Source organism: Heterodontus francisci, chromosome 48 (assembly GCF_036365525.1).
Source record: "Heterodontus francisci isolate sHetFra1 chromosome 48, sHetFra1.hap1, whole genome shotgun sequence".
In the NCBI taxonomy this organism is placed as follows: Eukaryota; Metazoa; Chordata; class Chondrichthyes; order Heterodontiformes; family Heterodontidae; genus Heterodontus; species Heterodontus francisci.
In genome coordinates, this window is record NC_090418.1 from 10291998 (window position 1) to 10319076 (window position 27079).

Below are 27079 nucleotides of genomic sequence, written 5' to 3' on the forward strand. Positions count from 1 at the left end.
CCTGTGTCGCTACAGTTTGATGGGGGAATCCTGTGTCGCTACAGTTTGATGGGGGGAATCCTGTGTCGGTACAGTTTGATGGGGGAATCCTGTGTCGCTACAGTTTGATGGGGGAATCCTGTGTCGCTACGTTTGATGGGGGGGATCCTGTGTCGCTACAGTTTGATGGGGGAATCCTGTGTCGGTACAGTTTGATGGGGGAATCCTGTGTCGCTACAGTTTGATGGGGGAATCCTGTGTCGCTACAGTTTGATGGGGGGATCCTGTGTCGCTACAGTTTGATGGGGGAAATCCTGTGTCGCTACAGTTTGATGGGGGAATCCTGTGTCGCTACGTTTGATGGGGGGGATCCTGTGTCGGTACAGTTTGATGGGGGAATCCTGTGTCGCGACAGTTTGATGGGGGATCCTGTGTCGGTACAGTTTGATGGGGGGATCCTGTGTCGCTACAGTTTGATGGGGGGATCCTGTGTCGCTACAGTTTGATGGGGGAATCCTGTGTCGCTACAGTTTGATGGGGGGGGATCCTGTGTCGCTACAGTTTGATGGGGGATTCCTGTGTCGCTACAGTTTGATGGGGGGGGTGTACATGCTACACAGTCAGCACAAACTGACCTCTATAGTTCAGTTAGTGTCTCTTATTTAAGGAAGTGAGATATTGCTTCGAGCTGCACCATATCTGATATTTCTGCTGTTTGTCTGTTTGCTGTTGCAGTACATGTCTTTCACCATATGATGGGTAGGAAGAATTCTAAGAGTGTTTTTGCCAGATATCAATTCATCGGGCACTCCTCTCTTCCAGGGCCCATCCAGTTCTTTCTGCTGAATTGTTTCTGTGACTGAAAGGAGGAAGAACGGTTTCAATGTCTGCCCCAGGTACGCTGTTTGAGGTTTAGAAAATCTTGAAAGATTGACTGCTTAGGGTAGTGCCTGTCCTCAGGATTATCTCAGTCGATCCCAGATTGGTCGACAGGGTGTGTGATCAACAGGAACTGAATCAGTGCTGACCCACAGAACATTTCACACATCAATCATCTCATGCCAGCTCCATCTACACTGTCACCATCAAACACTCCCAGGACAGGTACAGCACGGGGGAACTGTAAATATGTACATAAAGGGGGCCTGAGGGATAAAGGCCCCCTCGATGTGAAAAATATAAAAGGGGCCTGGGGTATAAAGGTCACCTTGTGGAAAAAAAAAAAAACGGGGATTGGCTCCTCTGTGAAAAAAAAAACAGGGATTAGATAAAAAAAAAACGGGGTTAGATACAGAGTAAATGTCCCTCTACACTGTCACCATCAAACACTCCCAGGACAGGTACAGTACGAGGGTTAGATACAGAGTAAAGCTCCCTCTACAAAAAAAAGAAAAAAAAAAAAAAACGGGGTTAGATACAGAGTAAAGCTCCCTCTACACTGTCCGCATCAAACACTCCCAGGACAGGTACAGGACGGGGGTTAGATACAGAGTAAAGCTCCCTCTACACTGTCCCCATCAAACACTCCCAGGACAGGTACAGGACGGGGGTTAGATACAGAGTAAAGCTCCCTCTACACTGTCCCCATCAAACACTCCCAGGACAGGTACAGGACGGGGGTTAGATACAGAGTAAATGTCCCTCTACACGGTCCCCATCAAACACTCCCAGGACAGGTACAGCGCGGGGTTAGATACAGAGTAAATGTCCCTCTACACTGTCCCCATCAAACACTCCCAGGACAGGTACAGCACGGGGTTAGATACAGAGTAAATGTCCCTCTACACTGTCCCCATCAAACACGCCCAGGACAGGTACAGCACGAGGTTAGTTACAGAGTAAAGCTCCCTCTACACTGTCCCCATCAAACACTCCCAGGACAGGTACAGCACGGGGTTAGATACAGAGTAAAGCTCCCTCTACACTGACCCCATCAAACACTCCCAGGACAGGTACAGCATGGGGTTAGATACAGAGTAAAGCTCCCTCTACACTGTCCCATCAAACACTCCCAGGACAGGTACAGCACGGGATTAGATACAGAGTAAATGTCCCTCGACACTGTCCCCATCAAACACTCCCAGGACAGGTACAGCACGGGGTTAGATACAGAGTAAAGCTCTTTCTAAAAAAGAAAAAAAAAGAAAAAAAAAAAACGGGCTTGGCTGCTCTCTGATTGGGAAACCTGAGTGCTGAGTGCAGCAACAAGGTGTAGCTGACAGTGCTGCAATCAGCTGCTGGAGGTGTTGCTGGAGAGGGAGAGCTGAGGAGAGAACTGCAAAATAAAGAAAGAAAAAAAACGAGGTTAGATAGCGTAAAGCTCCCTCTACACTGTCCCCATCAAACACTCGCAGGGCAGGTACAGCACGGGGTTGGCTGCTGGCTAATTGGAGTGTTGACTGCTGATTGCAGCAACGAGTCTCAGCTGAGAGTGCTGGTGGCAGTTGGAGGTTGCAGAGGTGGAGAGAGGAGCTACACTGAGCAAGGGAGAGCAGTTACAACTCAGCAGAGGTGAAACTTCAACAACAATCTCCATTAAAGAGAAGAAAGAGACATTTTGTTGGAAACAAGGCTTTGTCTGGAGGTGGGTGCTGAACACCAGTAATTTACTTTGGACTGTTGGGGGAGGAACAAGTGGCTGGAACAACAAGGGGTGGGGTTGCCAATTCAACAGCAATCTGTGCTGCTGCAAAAGCACACAGGGAAGCTCCCTCCCCACCCCAATTGCCAAGCCTGGGCAGCTTCAGCTGACCCAGGTGAAGACGACTCCCCCAACCAGAAGACCGGAAGACCAAGTTCAAAGACTGTTTTAAGTGTGCTGTGAGCACCACCTCCAGAAAGCAAGTCATCCCTTCCAGCCTGCCTTTGCCTCTCCTCTATTACCTCAGCCTCTCCACTAACCTGTTGTTTGTTTGCTTGTCTTTAATACATATTCAATATTTTCAGTGAATCGCTGATATTTGGTGTGCAAGCCCACAATTTGGGGTGGGTTTAGCTCTTAGACCCATGGCAAGCCCTTCATCACCGGTGGCGGGGCCCTCTACTACCTATGCAGCTGCAGCTTCTGTGGCTGCCCACGTGGCCCCGTCACCCTTTAAATTAATAACATCCAGCCATGGGGTGAAGAGCTATCCCCACCCCAACATGTATATTGAGGCCTGCGTTAAGGCAATGGCTGTGGTTGTCGGCCCCTCGGCTATTGTTGCGGCCTCAAAGATGTATGGGAAGGCTGTGTTCTTTTTGAGGACCGAGCGGGCGGTGTCCCTGGCCCTGAGTAAGGGGCTCGCTGTGGGGGGACCTTCCTGCCAGTGGACCCTCTGGGGGCCACTGTGCATCGGATAATGTTGTCCAACGTCCCACCCTTCATTCCCAGTGAGCTCCTCCTCCCCAACCTGCACCATCTGGGGGAGGTGAGGTCGGGGATCACCCCAGTCCGGCTTGGTCTTCGGGAGCACAGCCTCCAACATGTCTACTCCTTCCGCCGCCAGTTATTTATGCAGCTGGCGTGGGAGGAGGACACGGAGGGCCAATTTTATGTGGAGTTCCAGGGGACGGCCTACCGCGTCTTTTGGACCTCGGATGGGGCGCGGTGCCACGTCTGCAAGGGGGTGGGGCCTGTTCGGAAGAACTGCCCCAACCTCCCGGTCGCCAGCTCCACCTCGGCGGCCCAGAGTGGTTCCACAGCACCTCCTCCCACTCCCCCCACACTTCCAATAGACACCGCTCAGTCGGTTCCGGAGGCTGTGGTTTTCACAGCCTCCGGCGGGGAGGGGAGCGTCCGTCCGAGTGGAAGGAAGACGCGAGGAAAAAAGAAACATCATGAGGCACGTCCTCTGGACACATTGACTCAACCCGAGCCTGAGCTCAGCCCAAAGCCCATTCCCATGGAATCCACCTGTCCCAGGGCTGGGCTCAGGCCCAGGGTGACTAAAAAGGAAAAAAAGGGTGCGGAGGCCTCTGATGACATGGAGGTCTCTGAGCCTCCGCGCCCTAGTGGGAAAAAGAGGAGAAGGCACCCCTCCACAGAAATAACACAGGGCCCTGAGGTGCTGGGCCCATCTGTTGGGGGGGAGCTGCCTCGTGTTTCGGATCCTCAGGTTTCCCCTACCGCCACCACCAAGGCTGCAAAGTCCGGGCAGGAGCTCCCTATTCCTCAGGATGGAGGGGAGGGGAAGGCCCCGGTACATGAGGCCCCTCCTGAAGGAGTAAGTGGGGCCCTGCTTGTGGTGGGGGAGCCTGGGGACGCCGCCCATTCCGCCACTGCTACTGGGTCGGTTGCCCTGAATGGAAGGGAGGGCGATGCCCCAGAGGGTCAGCCCTCCCAGCCAGAGTCCACCACCAACCAGGAGACACCCGACCTGGTGAAAACTGAGAATGCTGCCCCATCTGCTGGACCTGTGGGTGCTGGCGGAGCGGGAGATGGCCTCCTCTCTCCGCCTCCGGTCTCGGCTCCGGCTGGATTTCCGGAGTCGGGATCTTATGTCTCCCCTGGACCACTCGTTGGCCTGGGGACGGAGGTGGAGGGGGGTCCTGGGCTGCTGGCGCCCACAGGCTCCAGTTTTAAAATAGAACCCAGAGAAGACTCCTCCGCCATCGATCCTGGGGGTGGGATCGTGACGGAGGCAGGACCAGCTGGCGCGGCCAGGATGTCCGCCCCACAGTGTGTGGTGGATGTGTCGGCCGCTGGCGGTGACGACCCGGAGGAGGATGGGGATTCGCTGTGGGGCACAGAGGGTGATCTTGATTCCATCGCCAGTGAGGTGGTGGAGTCCCTCGTGCCTCCCACCGAATCTCCTCTCATCCCCACAGCGGAACTCCGGGATTTCCTCGCGGCTTGCAGGGGTTGCCGCAATAAAGTTCAGCTGGCCCTCGGCCATTGGTCGAATCTGGCGCTGATCATACAGTCCATCCGTGCTGCCCTGAAGAAAGCGGGCAAGCGCGCGGGCGTGAAACTGGTTGAGAGGCGCCGTTTTAACGTGTTCCTCAATGGGTTGCTGGAGGAGTGGAAGGCCAGGTGCACTTCCACTCCCTCCTCACAGTGAGCTGTTGGTGACGGGTTTTAAGTACCTTTGACATGAAGATAACCATAGCCAGCCTCAACATCAACGGCAGCAGAGGGGCTCACTGCAGATTTCACAATCTCTCAGTCCTTAGAGAAGGGAGATACGCGGTGAGCTTTCTGCAGGAAACCCACACCGTTCTGGGAGACGAAGCCACCTGGCTCCTGGAGTGGCAGTGTGGGGTCTACATGAGTCACCTCACCCCTATTTCTAGTGGGGTGGCTATCTTGTTGGCCCCGACTTTTCAGCCGGAGATCTTGGGGGTCAAGGAGCTAGTGCCGGGCCGCTTGCTCCACCTCGCCGTTCGCCTGGGTAACGTGCCGCTCCACTTTGTGAACGTGTAGGCGCCCAGGCCCGGCGCGTTGCAAGCGCGCTTCTTTGAAGAAGTGTCCGCTCTCTTGAGCTCCATCGATAGCGGCGAGTGCATCATCCTCGGGGGGGATTTTAACTGAACTCTCGAGGTGGGGGATCGCTCCGGTCCCCAGCGCGGCCAAGCATCGGTGGAGAAGTTGAGGGGACTGATCAGCTCCCTTAACTTGGTGGACGTCTGGCGGAATCTCCATCCCGACTCCAGCGCCTTCACGTGGAGGTCTGGAGGAGGAGGGTCGCGAATCGACCGCCTCTACTTTTCGCAGGCGTACGTCTCCCACGTCTCGGCGGCCTCCATGCGGCTGGTGCCGTGCTCGGACCACCACCTGGTATGGGCGGAGTTCACTCTGCTCCGCACGCGGGCGGGGTCCGCGTACTGGCACTTTAACAACCAGCTGCTGGAGGACGAGCGATTTCTGGACTCGTTCTGTCGATTCTGGGCCGACTGGAGAAGGAAGCGGGGGGGCTTCCCCTCCTTGAGGCTATGGTGGGATGTGGGCAAGACTCACATCCGCGTCTTCTGTCAGGAGTACGCGAAGGGGTCGACCAAGAGGCGGGAAGCCGAGATAGGGCGCCTTGAGAGGGAGGTGCTCAACTTGGAGTCCCGCCTCGGTCATGCCATCGTGGACCCGGCCCTGTGGCAGGCGTACAAAGAGAAGAAGGGCGCGCTGAGGGACCTGCAGCTCATAGGGTCCCGAGGCGCGTACGTGAGGTCGCGGATCCAGATCCTGGAAGATTTGGACCACGCCTCACCCTTCTTCTACTTGCTGGAAAAATGGCGGGGGGTCTGTAAGCAGCTCATCGAGCTGCTGGCCGACGACGGATCCTCCATCACGGATCCGGAGGGAATGGGCCTCCTGGTCCGTACTTATTACAGTGCGTTGTTCTCTCCGGATCCGTCCAGCGAGGATGCGCGCAGAGTTTTGTGGGAGGACCTGCCGCAGGTCAGCCCGGAGGGCGCCGACAGATTGGAGGCTCCGCTCACGTTGGCGGAGCTGACTGGCGCCCTCCACCAGCTCTCGAGGTGCAAATCCCCAGGGCTGGATGGGTTGACCGTGGAGTTCCTCAGGGCGTTCTGGGACGTCCTGGGGGACGATTACGCGCGGGTCCTGGGGGAAAGCCTGGCGACCGGGGAGATGCCCCTCTCGTGGCGCAGGGCGGTCATCGTCCTGCTGCCGAAGAGGGGCGATCTCCGCCTGCTTAAAAACTGGCGTCCGGTCTCCCTCCTCAGCACGGATTACAAGATCTTTGCCCGGGCTATGTCTACCCGCCTGGGCTCCGTGCTGGCCCACATGATCGACCCCGACCAGTCCTACACGGTCCCGGGCCGGTCCATCCAGGACAACATCCACCTGGTCCGGGACTTGATCCATCTTTCCCAGAGGACTGGTCAGTCGGTCGCCTTTCTCTCCCTCGATCAGGAGAAGGCGTTCGACAGGGTGGATCACGATTACCTTTTCGGGACTCTGTGCGCTTTCGGACTCGGGCCGCAATTTGTGGCCCGGGTCCGACTTTTATACGCCGCTGCAGAGTGTCGAGTCAAAGTTAACGGATCCTTGACTGCGCCCCTTCGCTTTGGGAGAGGAGTGCGTTAGGGGTGCCCCATGTCCGGCCAATTGTATACCATCTGCGTGGAGCCCTTCCTGTGCCTGCTTCGCAGGAGGTTGACGGGATTGGCTCTGCGCGAGCCGGCCATGCGGGTCGTCCTCTCGGCTTACGCCGACGACGTGCTCCTCGCAATCACAGATCCCGTTGACTTGCGGAGGATGCGCGACTGCCAACAGACCTTTTCTGCCACGTCCTCCGCGAGGATCAATTGGGAGAAATGTTCCTGACTCCTGATTGGTCAGTGGCGGGTGGACTCCCTGCCGGAGGAGATGACACCTTTTGCGTGGAGCACCACGCACCTCCTCTATCTGGGAGTCCACCTTAGCCCCGCTGAGGAAGCCTGGCCGGCAAACTGGCAGGAGTTGGAGGCGAAAGTCACCGCTCGGCTGGGGCGCTGGACAGGACTGCTCCGAGTGCTTTCTTACAGGGGCCGAGCGTTGGTCATAAACCAACTGGTGGCCTCCATGTTGTGGTACTGGTTGGTCACTTTGGCCCCGCCCTCTGTATTTGCCACCAAGATCCAGAAGAAACTCGTCGATTTCTTCTGGGGCATGAGGAAACACTGGGTCTCTGCCGCGGTCCTGAGTCTCCCGATCGAGGAGGGTGGTCAGTCGCTGGTGTGCGTCCGCACCCAGGCTGCGACTCTCCGCCTTCGGACCCTGCAGAGATACCTGTACGTCGAGCATCCTCCCAGATGGTGTGCGCTGGCGACGTATTTTTTCCGCCAGTGTCACTGCCTTCAAGACGACACGCAGCTCCCGGTGGAGTCCGTTAGCCGCGCCTCTCTGAGGGAGTTGCCTGTCTTTTTCCGGGATCTATTCCGAGTCTGGAACATGGTCGCCTCCAGTCAGGGCGCTCCCCCGCCGGCGGGGGAGAGCGCCTCAGCTGCCCGGGCGGCCAACTCCGGGGACGGTCCGGCGGGCGGAGGAGTAGCCGAAACCCCCGGGACGCCCCTCACTGCGGGAGTGCGGAGCGATCCCGGCCGAGGTGACCCCCACTCGGCCGGAACTGCTCATCGGACCCAGGCCCCGAAACCCTCCTCGGGAGCCGGTCCCGCACAACCCGAGCCTCCTCTCGGAAATGCCCTCCGTACCATTCCAATCGGCGCGGAGGGGTTTCCTGTACGGGCTGCTCCTGCACACTCTCCACTTCCTCGCCCTCGTCAGCCGGCCGGACACGCCCTGGCGGTCCGCGTTGCCATCTGGCGGCGAGGGGAAACCCCGATGGAGGTCTCTCTACCGGTAGTCTTCCCCCTTTACATCGGGGACCTGGGGTGGAGGGCGCTGCACAGAGCAGTCCCGTGCAATAGACTTTTAAGTAGGTTCACGGACTCCCAGGCCACCTGTACTTTCTGTGGCCTGGACGAGTCCGTGTTCCATGTTTATACGGAGTGTGCGAGGTTGCAGCCCCTCTTTGAGTATCTGAAGGGGCTGCTCCTCAAATTCTGGCTGCACTTCAGTCCCACGCTCCTGATCTTTGGGCACCCGGTGCAGAGGGGCTTGGGCCGGGAGGAGGATCTCCTCGTCGGTCTGCTCCTGGGCCTGGCCAAGGTGGCAATTCACAGGTCCAGGCTGCGGGCAGTCTGGGGGTCCGTCCTCCCCGATTGCCTGCCCCTCTTCCGCGGTTACGTTCGCGCCCGGGTGTCCCTGGAGAAGGAACATGCGGTGTCTGCCGGTACGCTAGAGGCCTTCCGCGACCGGTGGGCACCGCAGGGACTGGAGTGCATTGTCGACGCCGAGAATGGCATTTTAATTTGAGTTTTTGTTTATTTCTGTTTTTAATAAAGTTATTTTAAAAATATAAGTGTGTATATAAAGGGGGCCTGAGGAATAAAGGCCCCCTCGACATAAAAAATATATAAAGGAAAAAAAAATAAAAAAATAAAAAAAAAAATAACGGGGGGTTAGATCCAGAGTAAAGCTCCCTCTACACTGTCCCCATCAAACACTCCCAGGACAGGTACAGCACGGGGGTTAGATACAGAGTAAAGCTCCTTCTACACTGTCCCCATCAAACACTCCCAGGACAGGTACAGCACGGGGGTTAGATACAGAGTAAAGCTCCCTCTACACTGTCCCCATCAAACACTCCCAGGACAGGTACAGCACGGGGGTTAGATACAGAGTAAAGCTCCTTCTACACTGTCCCCATCAAACACTCCCCAGGACAGGTACAGCACGGGGGTTAGATACAGAAAAAAAAACGAAAAAAAAAAAAACGGGGGTTAGATACAGAGTAAAGCTCCCTCTATACTGTCCCCATCGCACACTCCCAGGACAGGTACAGCACGGGGGTTAGATACAGAGTAAAGCTCCCTCTATACTGTCCCCATCGCACACTCCCAGGACAGGTACAGCACGGGGGTTAGATACAGAGTAAAGCTCCCTCTATACTGTCCCCATCGCACACTCCCAGGACAGGTACAGCACGGGGGTTAGATACAGAGTAAAGCTCCCTCTATACTGTCCCCATCGCACACTCCCAGGACAGGTACAGCACGGGGTAACAAAAAGAAAAAAAAACAGGGTTTGATACAGAGTAAAACTCCCTCTACATGCTAAACTGTGGAGCGCTCCCCCTCCTGCAGACATGTTAAATCTTCTACACCTGTCATCCTGAGTCCAGTTTGTGTTGAACAGGCGGATGTCCATTCACCAAAATGAAGAAGTCAATGACAGTCTCTGATCCACAACGATCTTATTGGCCATTCATAGTTCAGTCAAAATATCAGTTCCCACTCTTTCGTTCCAGACTAACACTCCCCCACTGGCCAAAAACCCAGCCCTTAAATGCAAAACTATAATGAACATCAGCTGCTCTCTATGAACACTGAAATGAGTCCTGGTTTATTAAAGGGACCAGCACTTTCAATATTGTCAGTTTGAACGAGGACACTAATTCCGTGCCACCTTGAGGGAGCACTGGGGGCTCAATTGGCTGAGATGTGGAGCCATTTTAGGTCGGACTCTTTCAGTCAGCACACAAAGAACATCTTCATGCAGTGTGAGCTGGATCTGAAGCAACCCCAGAGAGGAATGGTCAGTTGTTGGCCCATAGGCTGCAGAGGTGAAAGGTCAGTGACTGGGCCCCAGGCCACAGAACCGAAAGGTCAATGTCTCGCCCACAGGCCGTGGAGGTGAAAGGTCAGTCTATCCCACAGGCCGCAGGGGTGAAAGGTCAGTGTCTTGCCCACAGCCCGCAGGGGTTAAAGGTCAATGTCTAGCCCTCAGCACTGCCCATTCTCCCAGTGCACACGATATAGTAAGTGCCGCTGTGTGTCTTTTTTTTCAGGCTATCCGACTGGGCCATCTGCGTATCCCGGGGCCCAACCAGCGGGATACCCCGTTCCTCATTACAGCTACCCACCTGCCGCCGGCCTCCCGCAGCCCAGCTTTCCCCCCCACGATGCCACCCACCCCGCCCCGTCCCCTGGTTTCCTGCCTTACCCTTCGGCCCCGCCCGGCAACGTCCCCCCTCACCACGTCAGCCCTCCGGGCCCCTACGGCGGCTCGGGAATCCACACCCCGCAGTCGGGCGCTCACCACGGGCACCACGAAGAGGATCCCGGCATCGTCCAAGCCCCCTTGATGGGAGACGGCAGCGGGACCCCTGGATTGGAGTACCTGGCACAGGTAAGCTCCGACCACTGGCGAAATGGGCAGACACATGGCGGAGGGCGTTTTAATGCCGTGCAGGGCGGAAGGATCCATTCCGGGGGGACGAATATCATTTATAACGGATGTCATTTTAAGGTGGAATGCCAGAGCAGAGAGTCCCGAGAGGAAGGACAAGTTTGCAAAGCGGCTTCGACAAAAGCAGACGGGTTCCTTGTCTTTACAAACAGATCTCTCTGCATTGTATAAAATTCTTCGAGAGTTTAACAGGGTCGATGCTGAGAGGCTGATCTCCCCGCCTGGATGGAGAGTCTGGAACAAGAGGGTCGCAGTCTCAGGATAAGGGCTGAGCTGAGGAGAAATTTCTTCACTCAGAGGGTTGAGATCGATAGATTTTGGGGCATTGCGGGAATCGTGGGATAAGGGCAAGTGGAGTTGAGGTAGAAAACCAGGCATGATCCTATTGAATGGGGAAGCAGGTTTGAGGGGCCGAATGGCCTCCTCCCACTGCTATTTCTTACGATCTTATTTCCCGCACCAGTTTCCCCGTATCTACCCCATTAAACAAGCCCCGTGATCAGATCAGCCGTCAATACTACGTACTCGGGGCAAGGGTTGGTCAGATAGAGATTGGGCACCAGGCAGTAATGGGTAGGGCCTGCCCAGCTGGCGGGTCATTCCAAAGCCGCTTGGTGGGTGGGCGCTCCGGATCGAGGACTGCCGTTTGCCGAGCGCCGGGCTCAGCTCTCGTCTGTTTTGTCCACAGATCGATCAAGTGCTCATCCATCAGAAGGTGGAGGTGGTAGAAGGTAAGCTCACCGAAGAAAATGATTCAGTCCACCCACCCCCCCACCCCCCGCTTCATCCTTCACCAACCCCCCCGCTCTTCCCTGGTCCCTCCTGGGCAAACTCTGGTTACTTCCCTGGCCAGGCTTCACTCAGTGTCCCCACTGAGCCCTGTCTCGGTTAGAGGGGAACAAACCAGGAAGGACAGACAGACGAAGCGGAGTTTTGGAGGAGGGCGGGCCATACGGGTGCCGAATCTCGGCCCGCAGCTCTGCCTTTGCCATGGGTTGTCATAGCAACATGCAAGTCTGCAGGGAGGTTCTTGGTTGGTGTAGTTGGGAGTCACCCTGCCAGCCGCAGACAAGGTGTCCGCCAAGGGAGCCGTGCTAACGCCATCAGCGCTTGGCGGCGGACTTTCGGGTGGGCTTCATCCTTTGATCTCCATAAGGCCCCTCGCAGGGTCATTGACAACTCAGTGCCAAGTTGTGTTGACCAGCAGCCAATCTGTTGCTGTGAGCTGAGGCTACCCCGAGCTTATATCATGGGGTGCAGGGCCCTTTAATAATGGCGTGAGACCCTGGGTGCAGGGCCCTTTAATAGGCATGAGACCCTGGGGTGCAGGGCTCTTTAATAGGCATGAGACCCTGGGGTGCAGGGCCCTTTAATAGGCATGAGACCCGAGGGTGCAGGGCCCTTTAATAGGAATGAGACCCTGGGGTGCAGGGCTCTTTAATAGGCATGAGAACCTGGGGTGCAGGGCTCGTTAATAATGGTATGAGACCCTGGGGTGCAGGGCCCTTTAATAATGACATAAGACCCTGGGGTGCAGGGCCCTTTAATAATGGCGTGAGACTCTGGAGTGCAGGGCCCTTTAATAATGGCATGGGACCGTGGGGTGCAGGGCCCTTTAATAATGGCATGGGACTCTGGAGTGCAGAGCCCTTTAATAATGGGATCAGACCCTGGGGTGCAAGGCCCTTTAATAATGGCATGGGACTCTGGAGTCCCGGGCCCATTAATAATGGCATGAGACCATGGGGTGCAGGGCCCTTTACTAATGGCATGAGACCCTGGGGTGCTGGACCCTTTAATAATGGCGTGAGACCCTGGGGTGCAGGGCCCTTTAATAATGGAATGAGACACTGGGGTGCAGGGCCCTTTAATAATGGCGTGAGACCCTGGGGTGCAGGGCCCTTTAATAGGCATGAGACCCTGGGGTGCAGGGCTCTTTAACAGGCATGAGACCCTGGGGTGCAGGGCCCTTTAATAGGCATGAGACCCGAGGGTGCAGGGCCCTTTAATAGGCATGAGACCCTGGGGTGCAGGGCTCTTTAATAGGCATGAGAACCTGGGGTGCAGGGCTCGTTAATAATGGCATGAGACCCTGGGGTGCAGGGCCCTTTAATAATGGCATAAGACCCTGGGGTGCAGGGCCCTTTAATAATGGCATGAGCCTCTGGAGTGCAGGGCCCTTTAATAATGGCATGGGACCGTGGGGTGCAGGGCCCTTTAATAATGGCATGGGACTCAGGAGTGCAGGGCCCTTTAATAATGGGATCAGACCCTGGGGTGCAAGGCCCTTTAATAATGGCATGGGACTCTGGAGCCCCGGGCACATTAATAATGGCATGAGACCATGGGGTGCAGGGCCCTTTAATAATGGCATGAGACCCTGGGGTGCTGGACCCTTTAATAATGGCGTGAGACCCTGGGGTGCAGGGCCCTTCAATAATGGAATGAGACCCTGGGGTGCAGGGCCTTTTAATAATGGCATGAGACCCTGGGGTGCAGGGCCCTTTAATAATGGACTGAGACCCAGGGGTGCAGGGCCCTTTAATAATGGCAAGAGACCCTGGAGTGCAGGGCCCTTTAAAAATGGCATGAGACCCTGGGGTGCAGGGCCCTTTAATAATGGAATGAGACCCAGGGGTGCAGGGCCCTTTAATAATGGCGTGAGACTCTGGGGTGCAGGGCCCTTTAATAATGGCATGAGACCATGGGGTGCAGGGCCCTTTAATAATGGGATCAGACCCTGGGGTGCAGGGCCCATTAATAATGGGATCAGACCCTGGGGTGCAGGGCCCTTTAATAATGGACTGAGACCCAGGGGTGCAGGGCCCTTTAATAATGGCAAGAGACCCTGGAGTGCAGGGCCCTTTAAAAATGGCATGAGACCCTGGGGTGCAGGGCCCTTTAATAATGGAATGAGACCCAGGGGTGCAGGGCCCTTTAATAATGGCGTGAGACTCTGGGGTGCAGGGCCCTTTAATAATGGCATGAGACCATGGGGTGCAGGGCCCTTTAATAATGGGATCAGTCCCTGGGGTGCAGGGCCCTTTAATAATGGCATGAGACTCTGTGGTGCAGGGCCCTTTAATAATGGCATGAGACCCTGGGGTGCAGGGCCCTTTAGTAATGGCATGAGACCCTGGGGTGCAGGGCCCTTTAATAATGGCATACCCTGGGGTGCAGGGCCCTTTAATAATGGCATGAGACCCTGGGGTGCAGGGCCGTTTAATAATGGCGTGAGACTCTGGGGTGCAGGGCCCTTTAATAATGGCGTGAGACCCTGGGGTGCAGGGCCCTTTAATAATGGCGTGAGACTCTGGGGTGCAGGGCCCTTTAATAATGGCATGAGACCATGGGGTGCAGGCCCCTTTAATAATGGGATCAGACCCTGGGGTGCAGGTCCCTTTAATAATGGCATGAGACTCTGTGGTGCAGGGCCCTTTAATAATGGCATGAGACTCTGGGGTGCAGGGCCCTTTAATAATGGCGTGAGACTCTGGGGTGCAGGGCCCTTTAATAATGGCATGAGACCATGGGGTGCAGGGCCCTTTAATAATGGGATCAGTCCCTGGGGTGCAGGGCCCTTTAATAATGGCATGAGACTCTGTGGTGCAGGGCCCTTTAATAATGGCATGAGACCCTGGGGTGCAGGGCCCTTTAGTAATGGCATGAGACCCTGGGGTGCAGGGCCCTTTAATAATGGCATACCCTGGGGTGCAGGGCCCTTTAATAATGGCATGAGACCCTGGGGTGCAGGGCCCTTTAATAATGGCGTGAGACTCTGGGGTGCAGGGCCCTTTAATAATGGCGTGAGACCCTGGGGTGCAGGGCCCTTTAATAATGGCGTGAGACTCTGGGGTGCAGGGCCCTTTAATAATGGCATGAGACCATGGGGTGCAGGGCCCTTTAATAATGGGATCAGACCCTGGGGTGCAGGTCCCTTTAATAATGGCATGAGACTCTGTGGTGCAGGGCCCTTTAATAATGGGATCAGACCCTGGGGTGCAGGGCCTTTTAATAATGGCATGAGACCCTGGGGTGCAGGGCCCTTTAGTAATGGCATGAGACCCTGCGGTGCAGGGCCCTTTAATAATGGCGTGAGATTCTGGGGTGCAGGGCTCTTTAATAATGGGATCAGACCCTGGGGTGCAGGGCCCATTAATAATGGCACGAGACCCTGGGGTGCAGGGCCCTTTAATAATGGCGTGAGACCCTGGGGTGCAGGGCCCTTTAATAATGGCATGAGACCCTGGGGTGCAGGGCCCTTTAACAATGGCACGAGACCCTGGGGTGCAGGGCCCTTTAATAATGGAATGAGACCCAGGGGTGCAGGGCCCTTTAATAATGGCGTTAGACTCTGGGGTGCAGGGCCCTTTAATAATGGCATGAGACCATGGGGTGCAGGGCCCTTTAATAATGGGATCAGACCCTGGGGTGCAGGGCCCTTTAATAATGGCATGAGACCCTGGGGTGCAGGGCCCTTTAATAATGGACTGAGACCCAGGGGTGCAGGGCCCTTTAATAATGGCAAGAGACCCTGGAGTGCAGGGCCCTTTAAAAATGGCATGAGACCCTGGGGTGCAGGGCCCTTTAATAATGGAATGAGACCCAGGGGTGCAGGGCCCTTTAATAATGGCGTGAGACTCTGGGGTGCAGGGCCCTTTAATAATGGCATGAGACCATGGGGTGCAGGGCCCTTTAATAATGGGATCAGACCCTGGGGTGCAGGGCCCTTTAATAATGGCATGAGACTCTGTGGTGCAGGGCCCTTTAATAATGGCATGAGACCCTGGGGTGCAGGGCCCTTTAGTAATGGCATGAGACCCTGGGGTGCAGGGCCCTTTAATAATGGCATACCCTGGGGTGCAGGGCCCTTTAATAATGGCATGAGACCCTGGGGTGCAGGGCCCTTTAATAATGGCGTGAGACTCTGGGGTGCAGGGCCCTTTAATAATGGCGTGAGACCCTGGGGTGCAGGGCCCTTTAATAATGGCGTGAGACTCTGGGGTGCAGGGCCCTTTAATAATGGCATGAGACCATGGGGTGCAGGGCCCTTTAATAATGGGATCAGACCCTGGGGTGCAGGGCCCTTTAATAATGGCATTGGACCGTGGGGAGCAGGGCCCTTTAATAATGGCATGGGACTCTGGAGTGCAGAGCCCTTTAATAATGGGATCAGACCCTGGGGTGCAAGGCCCTTTAATAATGGCATTGGACTCTGGAGTCCCGGGCCCATTAATAATGGCATGAGACCATGGGGTGCAGGGCCCTTTACTAATGGCATGAGACCCTGGGGTGCTGGACCCTTTAATAATGGCGTGAGACCCTGGGGTGCAGGGCCCTTTAATAATGGAATGAGAACCTGGGGTGCAGGGCCCTTTAATAATGGCGTGAGACCCTGGGGTGCAGGGCCCTTTAATAGGCATGAGACCCTGGGGTGCAGGGCTCTTTAACAGGCATGAGACCCTGGGGTGCAGGGCCCTTTAATAGGCATGAGACCCGAGGGTGCAGGGCCCTTTAATAGGCATGAGACCCTGGGGTGCAGGGCTCTTTAATAGGCATGAGAACCTGGGGTGCAGGGCTCGTTAATAATGGCATGAGACCCTGGGGTGCAGGGCCCTTTAATAATGGCATAAGACCCTGGGGTGCAGGGCCCATTAATAATGGCATGAGCCTCTGGAGTTCAGGGCCCTTTAATAATGGCATGGGACCGTGGGGTGCAGGGCCCTTTAATAATGGCATGGGACTCAGGAGTGCAGGGCCCTTTAATAATGGGATCAGACCCTGGGGTGCAAGGCCCTTTAATAATGGCATGGGACTCTGGAGTCCCGGGCCCATTAATAATGGCATGAGACCCTGGGGTGCTGGACTCTTTAATAATGGCGTGAGACCCTGGGGTGCAGGGCCCTTCAATAATGGAATGAGACCCTGAGGTGCAGGGCCTTTTAATAATGGCATGAGACCCTGGGGTGCAGGGCCCTTTAATAATGGACTGAGACCCAGGGGTGCAGGGCCCTTTAAAAATGGCATGAGACCCTGGGGTGCAGGGCCCTTTAATAATGGAATGAGACCCAGGGGTGCAGGGCCCTTTAATAATGGCGTGAGACTCTGGGGTGCAGGGCCCTTTAATAATGGCATGAGACCATGGGGTGCAGGGCCCTTTAATAATGGGATCAGACCCTGGGGTGCAGGGCCCTTTAATAATGGCATGAGACCATGGGGTGCAGGGCCCTTTAATAATGGACTGAGACCCAGGGGTGCAGGGCCCTTTAATAATGGCAAGAGACCCTGGAGTGCAGGGCCCTTTAAAAATGGCATGAGACCCTGGGGTGCAGGGCCCTTTAATAATGGAATGAGACCCAGGGGTGCAGGGCCCTTTAATAATGGCGTGAGACTCTGGGGTGCAGGGCCCTTTAATAATGGCATGAGACCATGGGGTGCAGGGCCCTTTAATAATGGGATCAGTCCCTGGGGTGCAGGGCCCTTTAATAATGGCATGAGACCCTGGGGTGCAGGGCCCTTTAGTAATGGCATGAGACCCTGGGGTGCAGGGCCCTTTAATAATGGCATACCCTGGGGTGCAGGGCCCTTTAATAATGGCATGAGACCCTGGGGTGCAGGGCCCTTTAATAATGGCGTGAGACTCTGGGGTGCAGGGCCCTTTAATAATGGCGTGAGACCCTGGGGTGCAGGGCCCTTTAATAATGGCGTGAGACTCTGGGGTGCAGGGCCCTTTAATAATGGCATGAGACCATGGGGTGCAGGGCCCTTTAATAATGGGATCAGACCCTGGGGTGCAGGTCCCTTTAATAATGGCATGAGACTCTGTGGTGCAGGGCCCTTTAATAATGGGATCAGACCCTGGGGTGCAGGGCCTTTTAATAATGGCATGAGACTCTGGGGTGCAGGGCCCTTTAATAATGGCATGAGACCCTGCGGTGCAGGGCCCTTTAATAATGGCGTGAGATTCTGGGGTGCAGGGCTCTTTAATAATGGGATCAGACACTGGGGTGCAGGGCCCATTCATAATGGCACGAGACCCTGGGGTGCAGGGCCCTTTAATAATGGCATGAGACCATGGGGTGCAGGGCCCTTTAATAATGGGATCAGTCCCTGGGGTGCAGGGCCCTTTAATAATGGCATGAGACTCTGTGGTGCAGGGCCCTTTAATAATGGCATGAGACCCTGGGGTGCAGGGCCCTTTAGTAATGGCATGAGACCCTGGGGTGCAGGGCCCTTTAATAATGGCATACCCTGGGGTGCAGGGCCCTTTAATAATGGCATGAGACCCTGGGGTGCAGGGCCCTTTAATAATGGCGTGAGACTCTGGGGTGCAGGGCCCTTTAATAATGGCGTGAGACCCTGGGGTGCAGGGCCCTTTAATAATGGCGTGAGACTCTGGGGTGCAGGGCCCTTTAATAATGGCATGAGACCATGGGGTGCAGGGCCCTTTAATAATGGGATCAGACCCTGGGGTGCAGGTCCCTTTAATAATGGCGTGAGATTCTGGGGAGCAGGGCTCTTTAATAATGGGATCAGACCCTGGGGTGCAGGGCCCATTGATAATGGCACGAGACCCTGGGGTGCAGGGCCCTTTAATAATGGCATGAGACCCTGGGGTGCAGGGCCCTTTAATAATGGCATTAGACCCTGGGGTGCAGGGCCCTTTAACAATGGCACGAGACCCTGGGGTGCAGGGCCCTTTAATAATGGAATGAGACCCAGGGGTGCAGGGCCCTTTAATAATGGCGTGAGACTCTGGGGTGCAGGGCCCTTTAATAATGGCATGAGACCATGGGGTGCAGGGCCCTTTAATAATGGGATCAGACCCTGGGGTGCAGGGCCCTTTAATAATGGCATGAGACCCTGGGGTGCAGGGCCCTTTAATAATGGACTGAGACCCAGGGGTGCAGGGCCCTTTAATAATGGCAAGAGACCCTGGAGTGCAGGGCCCTTTAAAAATGGCATGAGACCCTGGGGTGCAGGGCCCTTTAATAATGGAATGAGACCCAGGGGTGCAGGGCCCTTTAATAATGGCGTGAGACTCTGGGGTGCAGGGCCCTTTAATAATGGCATGAGACCATGGGGTGCAGGGCCCTTTAATAATGGCGTGAGACCCTGGGGTGCAGGGCCCTTTAATAATGGCGTGAGACTCTGGGGTGCAGGGCCCTTTAATAATGGCATGAGACCATGGGGTGCAGGGCCCTTTAATAATGGGATCAGACCCTGGGGTGCAGGGCCCTTTACTAATGGCATGAGACCCTGGGGTGCTGGACCCTTTAATAATGGCGTGAGACCCTGGGGTGCAGGGCCCTTTAATAATGGAATGAGACCCTGGGGTGCAGGGCCCTTTAATAATGGCGTGAGACCCTGGGGTGCAGGGCCCTTTAATAGGCATGAGACCTTGGGGTGCAGGGCTCTTTAACAGGCATGAGACCCTGGGGTGCAGGGCCCTTTAATAGGCATGAGACCCGAGGGTGCAGGGCCCTTTAATAGGCATGAGACCCTGGGGTGCAGGGCTCTTTAATAGGCATGAGAACCTGGGGTGCAGGGCTCGTTAATAATGGCATGAGACCCTGGGGTGCAGGGCCCTTTAATAATGGCATAAGACCCTGGGGTGCAGGGCCCTTTAATAATGGCATGAGCCTCTGGAGTGCAGGGCCCTTTAATAATGGCATGGGACCGTGGTGTGCAGGGCCCTTTAATAATGGCATGGGACTCAGGAGTGCAGGGCCCTTTAATAATGGGATCAGACCCTGGGGTGCAAGGCCCTTTAATAATGGCATGGGACTCTGGAGTCCCGGGCCCATTAATAATGGCATGAGACCATGGGGTGCAGGGCCCTTTAATAATGGCATGAGACCCTGGGGTGCTGGACTCTTTAATAATGGCATGAGACCCTGGGGTGCAGGGCCCTTCAATAATGGAATGAGACCCTGGGGTGCAGGGCCTTTTAATAATGGCATGAGACCCTGGGGTGCAGGGCCCTTTAATAATGGACTGAGACCCAGGGGTGCAGGGCCCTTTAAAAATGGCATGAGACCCTGGGGTGCAGGGCCCTTTAATAATGGAATGAGACCCAGGGGTGCAGGGCCCTTTAATAATGGCGTGAGACTCTGGGGTGCAGGGCCCTTTAATAATGGCATGAGACCATGGGGTGCAGGGCCCTTTAATAATGGGATCAGACCCTGGGGTGCAGGGCCCTTTAATAATGGCATGAGACCCTGGGGTGCAGGGCCCTTTAATAATGGACTGAGACCCAGGGGTGCAGGGCCCTTTAATAATGGCAAGAGACCCTGGAGTGCAGGGCCCTTTAAAAATGGCATGAGACCCTGGGGTGCAGGGCCCTTTAATAATGGAATGAGACCCAGGGGTGCAGGGCCCTTTAATAATGGCGTGAGACTCTGGGGTGCAGGGCCCTTTAATAATGGCATGAGACCATGGGGTGCAGGGCCCTTTAATAATGGGATCAGTCCCTGGGGTGCAGGGCCCTTTAATAATGGCATGAGACTCTGTGGTGCAGGGCCCTTTAATAATGGCATGAGACCCTGGGGTGCAGGGCCCTTTAGTAATGGCATGAGACCCTGGGGTGCAGGGCCCTTTAATAATGGCATGAGACCCTGGGGTGCAGGGCCGTTTAATAATGGCGTGAGACTCTGGGGTGCAGGGCCCTTTAATAATGGCGTGAGACCCTGGGGTGCAGGGCCCTTTAATAATGGCGTGAGACTCTGGGGTGCAGGGCCCTTTAATAATGGCATGAGACCATGGGGTGCAGGGCCCTTTAATAATGGGATCAGACCCTGGGGTGCAGGTCCCTTTAATAATGGCATGAGACTCTGTGGTGTAGGGCCCTTTAATAATGGGATCAGACCCTGGGGTGCAGGGCCTTTTAATAATGGCATGAGACCCTGGGGTGCAGGGCACTTTAGTAATGGCATGAGACCCTGCGGTGCAGGGCCCTTTAATAATGGCGTGAGATTCTGGGGTGCAGGGCTCTTTAATAATGGGATCAGACCCTGGGGTGCAGGGCCCATTAATAATGGCACGAGACCCTGGGGTGCAGGGCCCTTTAATAATGGCGTGAGACCCTGGGGTGCAGGGCCCTTTAATAATGGCATGAGACCCTGGGGTGCAGGGCCCTTTAACAATGGCACGAGACCCTGGGGTGCAGGGCCCTTTAATAATGGAATGAGACCCAGGGGTGCAGGGCCCTTTAATAATGGCGTGAGACTCTGGGGTGCAGGGCCCTTTAATAATGGCATGAGACCATGGGGTGCAGGGCCCTTTAATAATGGGATCAGACCCTGGGGGGCAGGGCCCTTTAATAATGGCATGAGACCCTGGGGTGCAGGGCCCTTTAATAATGGACTGAGACCCAGGGGTGCAGGGCCCTTTAATAATGGCAAGAGACCCTGGAGTGCAGGGCCCTTTAAAAATGGCATGAGACCCTGGGGTGCAGGGCCCTTTAATAATGGAATGAGACCCAGGGGTGCAGGGCCCTTTAATAATGGTGTGAGACTCTGGGGTGCAGGGCCCTTTAATAATGGCATGAGACCATGGGGTGCAGGGCCCTTTAATAATGGGATCAGACCCTGGGGTGCAGGGCCCTTTAATAATGGCATGAGACTCTGTGGTGCAGGGCCCTTTAATAATGTCATGAGACCCTGGGGTGCAGGGCCCTTTAGTAATGGCATGAGACCCTGGGGTGCAGGGCCCTTTAATAATGGCATACCCTGGGGTGCAGGGCCCTTTAATAATGGAATGAGACCCAGGGGTGCAGGGCCCTTTAATAATGGCGTGAGACTCTGGGGTGCAGGGCCCTTTAATAATGGCATGAGACCATGGGGTGCAGGGCCCTTTAATAATGGGATCAGTCCCTGGGGTGCAGGGCCCTTTAATAATGGCATGAGACTCTGTGGTGCAGGGCCCTTTAATAATGGCATGAGACCCTGGGGTGCAGGGCCCTTTAGTAATGGCATGAGACCCTGGGGTGCAGGGCCCTTTAATAATGGCATGAGACCCTGGGGTGCAGGGCCGTTTAATAATGGCGTGAGACTCTGGGGTGCAGGGCCCTTTAATAATGGCGTGAGACCCTGGGGTGCAGGGCCCTTTAATAATGGCGTGAGACTCTGGGGTGCAGGGCCCTTTAATAATGGCATGAGACCATGGGGTGCAGGGCCCTTTAATAATGGGATCAGACCCTGGGGTGCAGGTCCCTTTAATAATGGCATGAGACTCTGTGGTGTAGGGCCCTTTAATAATGGGATCAGACCCTGGGGTGCAGGGCCTTTTAATAATGGCATGAGACCCTGGGGTGCAGGGCACTTTAGTAATGGCATGAGACCCTGCGGTGCAGGGCCCTTTAATAATGGCGTGAGATTCTGGGGTGCAGGGCTCTTTAATAATGGGATCAGACCCTGGGGTGCAGGGCCCATTAATAATGGCACGAGACCCTGGGGTGCAGGGCCCTTTAATAATGGCGTGAGACCCTGGGGTGCAGGGCCCTTTAATAATGGCATGAGACCCTGGGGTGCAGGGCCCTTTAACAATGGCACGAGACCCTGGGGTGCAGGGCCCTTTAATAATGGAATGAGACCCAGGGGTGCAGGGCCCTTTAATAATGGCGTGAGACTCTGGGGTGCAGGGCCCTTTAATAATGGCATGAGACCATGGGGTGCAGGGCCCTTTAATAATGGGATCAGACCATGGGGGGCAGGGCCCTTTAATAATGGCATGAGACCCTGGGGTGCAGGGCCCTTTAATAATGGACTGAGACCCAGGGGTGCAGGGCCCTTTAATAATGGCAAGAGACCCTGGAGTGCAGGGCCCTTTAAAAATGGCATGAGACCCTGGGGTGCAGGGCCCTTTAATAATGGAATGAGACCCAGGGGTGCAGGGCCCTTTAATAATGGTGTGAGACTCTGGGGTGCAGGGCCCTTTAATAATGGCATGAGACCATGGGGTGCAGGGCCCTTTAATAATGGGATCAGACCCTGGGGTGCAGGGCCCTTTAATAATGGCATGAGACTCTGTGGTGCAGGGCCCTTTAATAATGTCATGAGACCCTGGGGTGCAGGGCCCTTTAGTAATGGCATGAGACCCTGGGGTGCAGGGCCCTTTAATAATGGCATACCCTGGGGTGCAGGGCCCTTTAATAATGGCATGAGACCCTGGGGTGCAGGGCCCTTTAATAATGGCGTGAGACTCTGGGGTGCAGGGCCCTTTAATAATGGCGTGAGACCCTGGGGTGCAGGGCCCTTTAATAATGGCGTGAGACTATGGGGTGCAGGGCCCTTTAATAATGGCATGAGACCATGGGGTGCAGGGCCCTTTAATAATGGGATCAGACCCTGGGGTGCAGGTCCCTTTAATCATGGCATGAGACTCTGTGGTGCAGGGCCCTTTAATAATGGGATCAGACCCTGGGGTGCAGGGCCTTTTAATAATGGCATGAGACCCTGGGGTGCAGGGCCCTTTAGTAATGGCATGAGACCCTGCGGTGCAGGGCCCTTTAGTAATGGCGTGAGATTCTGGGGTGCAGGGCTCTTTAATAATGGGATCAGACCCTGGGGTGCAGGGCCCATTAATAATGGCACAAGACCCTGGGGTGCAGGGCCCTTTAATAATGGCGTGAGACCCTGGGGTGCAGGGCCCTTTAATAATGGCACGAGACCCTGGGGTGCAGGGCCCTTTAAAAATGGCATGAGACCCTGGGGTGCAGGGCCCTTTAATAATGGAATGAGACCCAGGGGTGCAGGGCCCTTTAATAATGGCGTGAGACTCTGGGGTGCAGGGCCCTTTAATAATGGCGTGAGACTCTGGGGTGCAGGGCCCTTTAATAATGGCATGAGACCATGGGGTGCAGGGCCCTTTAATAATGGGATCAGTCCCTGGGGTGCAGGGCCCTTTAATAATGGCATGAGACTCTGTGGTGCAGGGCCCTTTAATAATGGCATGAGACCCTGGGGTGCAGGGCCCTTTAGTAATGGCATGAGACCCTGGGGTGCAGGGCCCTTTAATAATGGCATGAGACCCTGGGGTGCAGGGCCCTTTAATAATGGCGTGAGACTCTGGGGTGCAGGGCCCTTTAATAATGGCGTGAGACCCTGGGGTGCAGGGCCCTTTAATAATGGCGTGAGACTCTGGGGTGCAGGGCCCTTTAATAATGGGATCAGACCCTGGGGTGCAGGGCCCTTTAATAATGGCATGAGCCCCTGGTGCGCGGGGCCGTTTAATAATGGCATGAGACCCTGGAGTGCAGGGCCCTTTAATAAGGGCATGAGACCCTGGGGTGCAGGGCCCTTTAACAATGGCGTGAGTCTGGGGTGCAGGGCTCTTTAATAATGGCATGAGACCCTGGGGTGCAGGGCTCTTTAATAATGGCGAGGGACTCTGGGGCGCAGGGCCCATTAATAATGGCATGAGACCCTGGGATGCAGGGCTCTTTAATAATGGCATGAGACCCAGGGGTGCAGGGCCCTTTAATAATGGCGTGAGATTCTGGGGTGCAGGGCTCTTTAATAAAGGCATGAGACCCTGGGGTGCAGGGCCCTTTAATAATGGCATGAGACCCTGTGGGGCAGGGCTCTTTAATAATGGCATGAGACCCTGGGGTGCAGGTCACTTTAATAATGGCACAAGACCCTGGGGTGCAGGGCTCTTTAATAATGGCGTGAGACTCTGGGGAGCACGGCCCTTTAATTATGGCGTGAGACCCTGGGGTGCAGGGCTCTTTAATAATGGGATCAGACCCTGGGGTGCCGGGCCCTTTAAAAATGGCATGAGATTCTGGGGTGCAGGGCCCTTTAATAATGGCATGAGACTCTGGGGTGCAGGGCCCTTCAATAATGGGATCAGACCCTGGGGTGCAGGGCCCTTTAATAATGGCGTGAGACTCTGGGGTGCAGGGCCCTTTAATAATGGCATGAGACTCTGGGGTGCAGGGCCCTTTAATAATGGCATGAGACCCTGGTGTGCAGGGCCCTTTAATAATGGCATGAGACCCTGGAGTGCAGGGTCCTTTAATAATGGCATGAGACTCTGGGGTGCAGGGCCCTTTAATAATGGCATGAGACCCTGGGGTGCAGGGCCCTTTAACAATGGCGTGAGTCTGGGGTGCAGGGCTCTTTAATAATGGCATGAGACCCTGGGGTGCAGGGCTCTTTAATAATGGCGAGGGACTCTGGGGTGCAGGGCCCTTTAATAATGGCATGAGACCCTGGAGTGCAGGGCCCTTTAATAATGGCATGAGACTCTGGGGTGCAGGGCCCTTTAATAATGGCATGAGACCCTGGGGTGCAGGGCCCTTTAACAATGGCGTGAGTCTGGGGTGCAGGGCTCTTTAATAATGGCATGAGACCCAGGGGTGCAGGGCCCTTTAAAAATGGCGTGAGATTCTGGGGTGCAGGGCCCTTTAATAATGGCGTGAGACTCTGGGGTGCAGGGCCCTTTAATAATGGCATGAGACCATGGGGTGCAGGGCCCTTTAATAATGGGATCAGACCCTGGGGTGCAGGGCCCTTTAATAATGGCATGAGACTCTGTGGTGCAGGGCCTTTTAATAATGGGATCAGACCCTGGGGGGCAGGGCCCTTTAATAATGGCATGAGACCCTGTGGGGCAGGGCTCTTTAATAATGGCATGAGACCCTGGGGTGCAGGTCACTTTAATAATGGCACAAGACCCTGGGGTGCAGGGCTCTTTAATAATGGCGTGAGACTCTGGGGTGCACGGCCCTTTAATTATGGCGTGAGACCCTGGGGTGCAGGGCTCTTTAATAATGGGATCAGACCCTGGGGTGCCGGGCCCTTTAAAAATGGCATGAGATTCTGGTGTGCAGGGCCCTTTAATAATGGCATGAGACTCTGGGGTGCAGGGCCCTTCAATAATGGGATCAGACCCTGGGGTGCAGGGCCCTTTAATAATGGCGTGAGACTCTGGGGTGCAGGGCCCTTTAATAATGGCATGAGACTCTGGGGTGCAGGGCCCTTTAATAATGGCATGAGACCCTGGTGTGCAGGGCCCTTTAATAATGGCATGAGACCCTGGAGTGCAGGGTCCTTTAATAATGGCATGAGACTCTGGGGTGCAGGGCCCTTTAATAATGGCATGAGACCCTGGGGTGCAGGGCCCTTTAACAATGGCGTGAGTCTGGGGTGCAGGGCTCTTTAATAATGGCATGAGACCCTGGGGTGCAGGGCTCTTTAATAATGGCGAGGGACTCTGGGGTGCAGGGCCCTTTAATAATGGCATGAGACCCTGGAGTGCAGGGCCCTTTAATAATGGCATGAGACTCTGGGGTGCAGGGCCCTTTAATAATGGCATGAGACCCTGGGGTGCAGGGCCCTTTAACAATGGCGTGAGTCTGGGGTGCAGGGCTCTTTAATAATGGCATGAGACCCAGGGGTGCAGGGCCCTTTAAAAATGGCGTGAGATTCTGGGGTGCAGGGCCCTTTAATAATGGCGTGAGACTCTGGGGTGCAGGGCCCTTTAATAATGGCATGAGACCATGGGGTGCAGGGCCCTTTAATAATGGGATCAGACCCTGGGGTGCAGGGCCCTTTAATAATGGCATGAGACTCTGTGGTGCAGGGCCTTTTAATAATGGGATCAGACCCTGGGGTGCAGGGCCCTTTAATAATGGCGTGGGACCCTGGGGTACAGGGCCCTTTAATAATGGCGTGGGACCCTGGGGTACAGGGCCCTTTACTAATGGCATGAGACCCTGGCGTGCAGGGTTTTTTAATAATGGCATGAGACCCTGGGGTGCAGGGCCCTTTAGTAATGGCATGAGACCCTGGGGTGCAGGGCCCTTTAATAATGGCGTGAGATTCTGGGGTGCAGGGCTCTTTAATAATGGGATCAGACCCTGGGGTGCAGGGCCCTTTAATAATGGCATGAGACCCTGGGGTGCAGGGCCCTTTAATAATGGCACGAGACCATGAGGTGCAGGGCCCTTTAGTAATGGCATTCTACCCTGGGGTGCAGCGCCCTTTAATAATGGCATGAGACGCTGAGGTGCAGGGCTCTTTAATAATGGGATCAGACCCTGGGGTGTAGGGCCCTTTAATAATGGCACGAGACCCTGGGGTGCAGACCCTTTAATAATGGCGTGACACTCTGGGATGCAGGGCCCTTTAATAATGGCATGAGGCTCTGTGGTGCAGGGCCCTTTAATAATGGCGTGAGACCCTGGGGTGCAGGGCTCTTTAATAATGGGATCAGACCCTGGGGTGCAGGGCCCTTTAATAGGCATGAGACCCTGGGGTGCACGGCCCTTTAATAATGGCGTGAGACTCTGGGGTGCAGGGCTCTTTAATAATGGCATGAGACCCTGGGGTGCAGGGCCCTTTAATAATGGCGTGAGACCCTGGG

The 27079-nt window shown here is 55.4% G+C and overlaps 1 protein-coding gene across 2 annotated transcripts in view; it reads left to right on the forward strand.

Moving 5' to 3' along the window:
* Positions 1 to 27079, forward strand: part of LOC137357562 (phospholipid scramblase 2-like) — a 72956-nt gene that overhangs the window by 16073 nt on the left and 29804 nt on the right. For both annotated transcript variants that reach the window (XM_068023983.1, XM_068023982.1), the window contains 3 exons: positions 802 to 875; positions 10308 to 10648; positions 11397 to 11439. In XM_068023983.1, the coding sequence (XP_067880084.1) occupies positions 863 to 875; positions 10308 to 10648; positions 11397 to 11439 (397 nt within the window). In that variant the 5' untranslated portion in view covers positions 802 to 862. The remainder of the gene's footprint in view (positions 1 to 801; positions 876 to 10307; positions 10649 to 11396; positions 11440 to 27079) is intronic.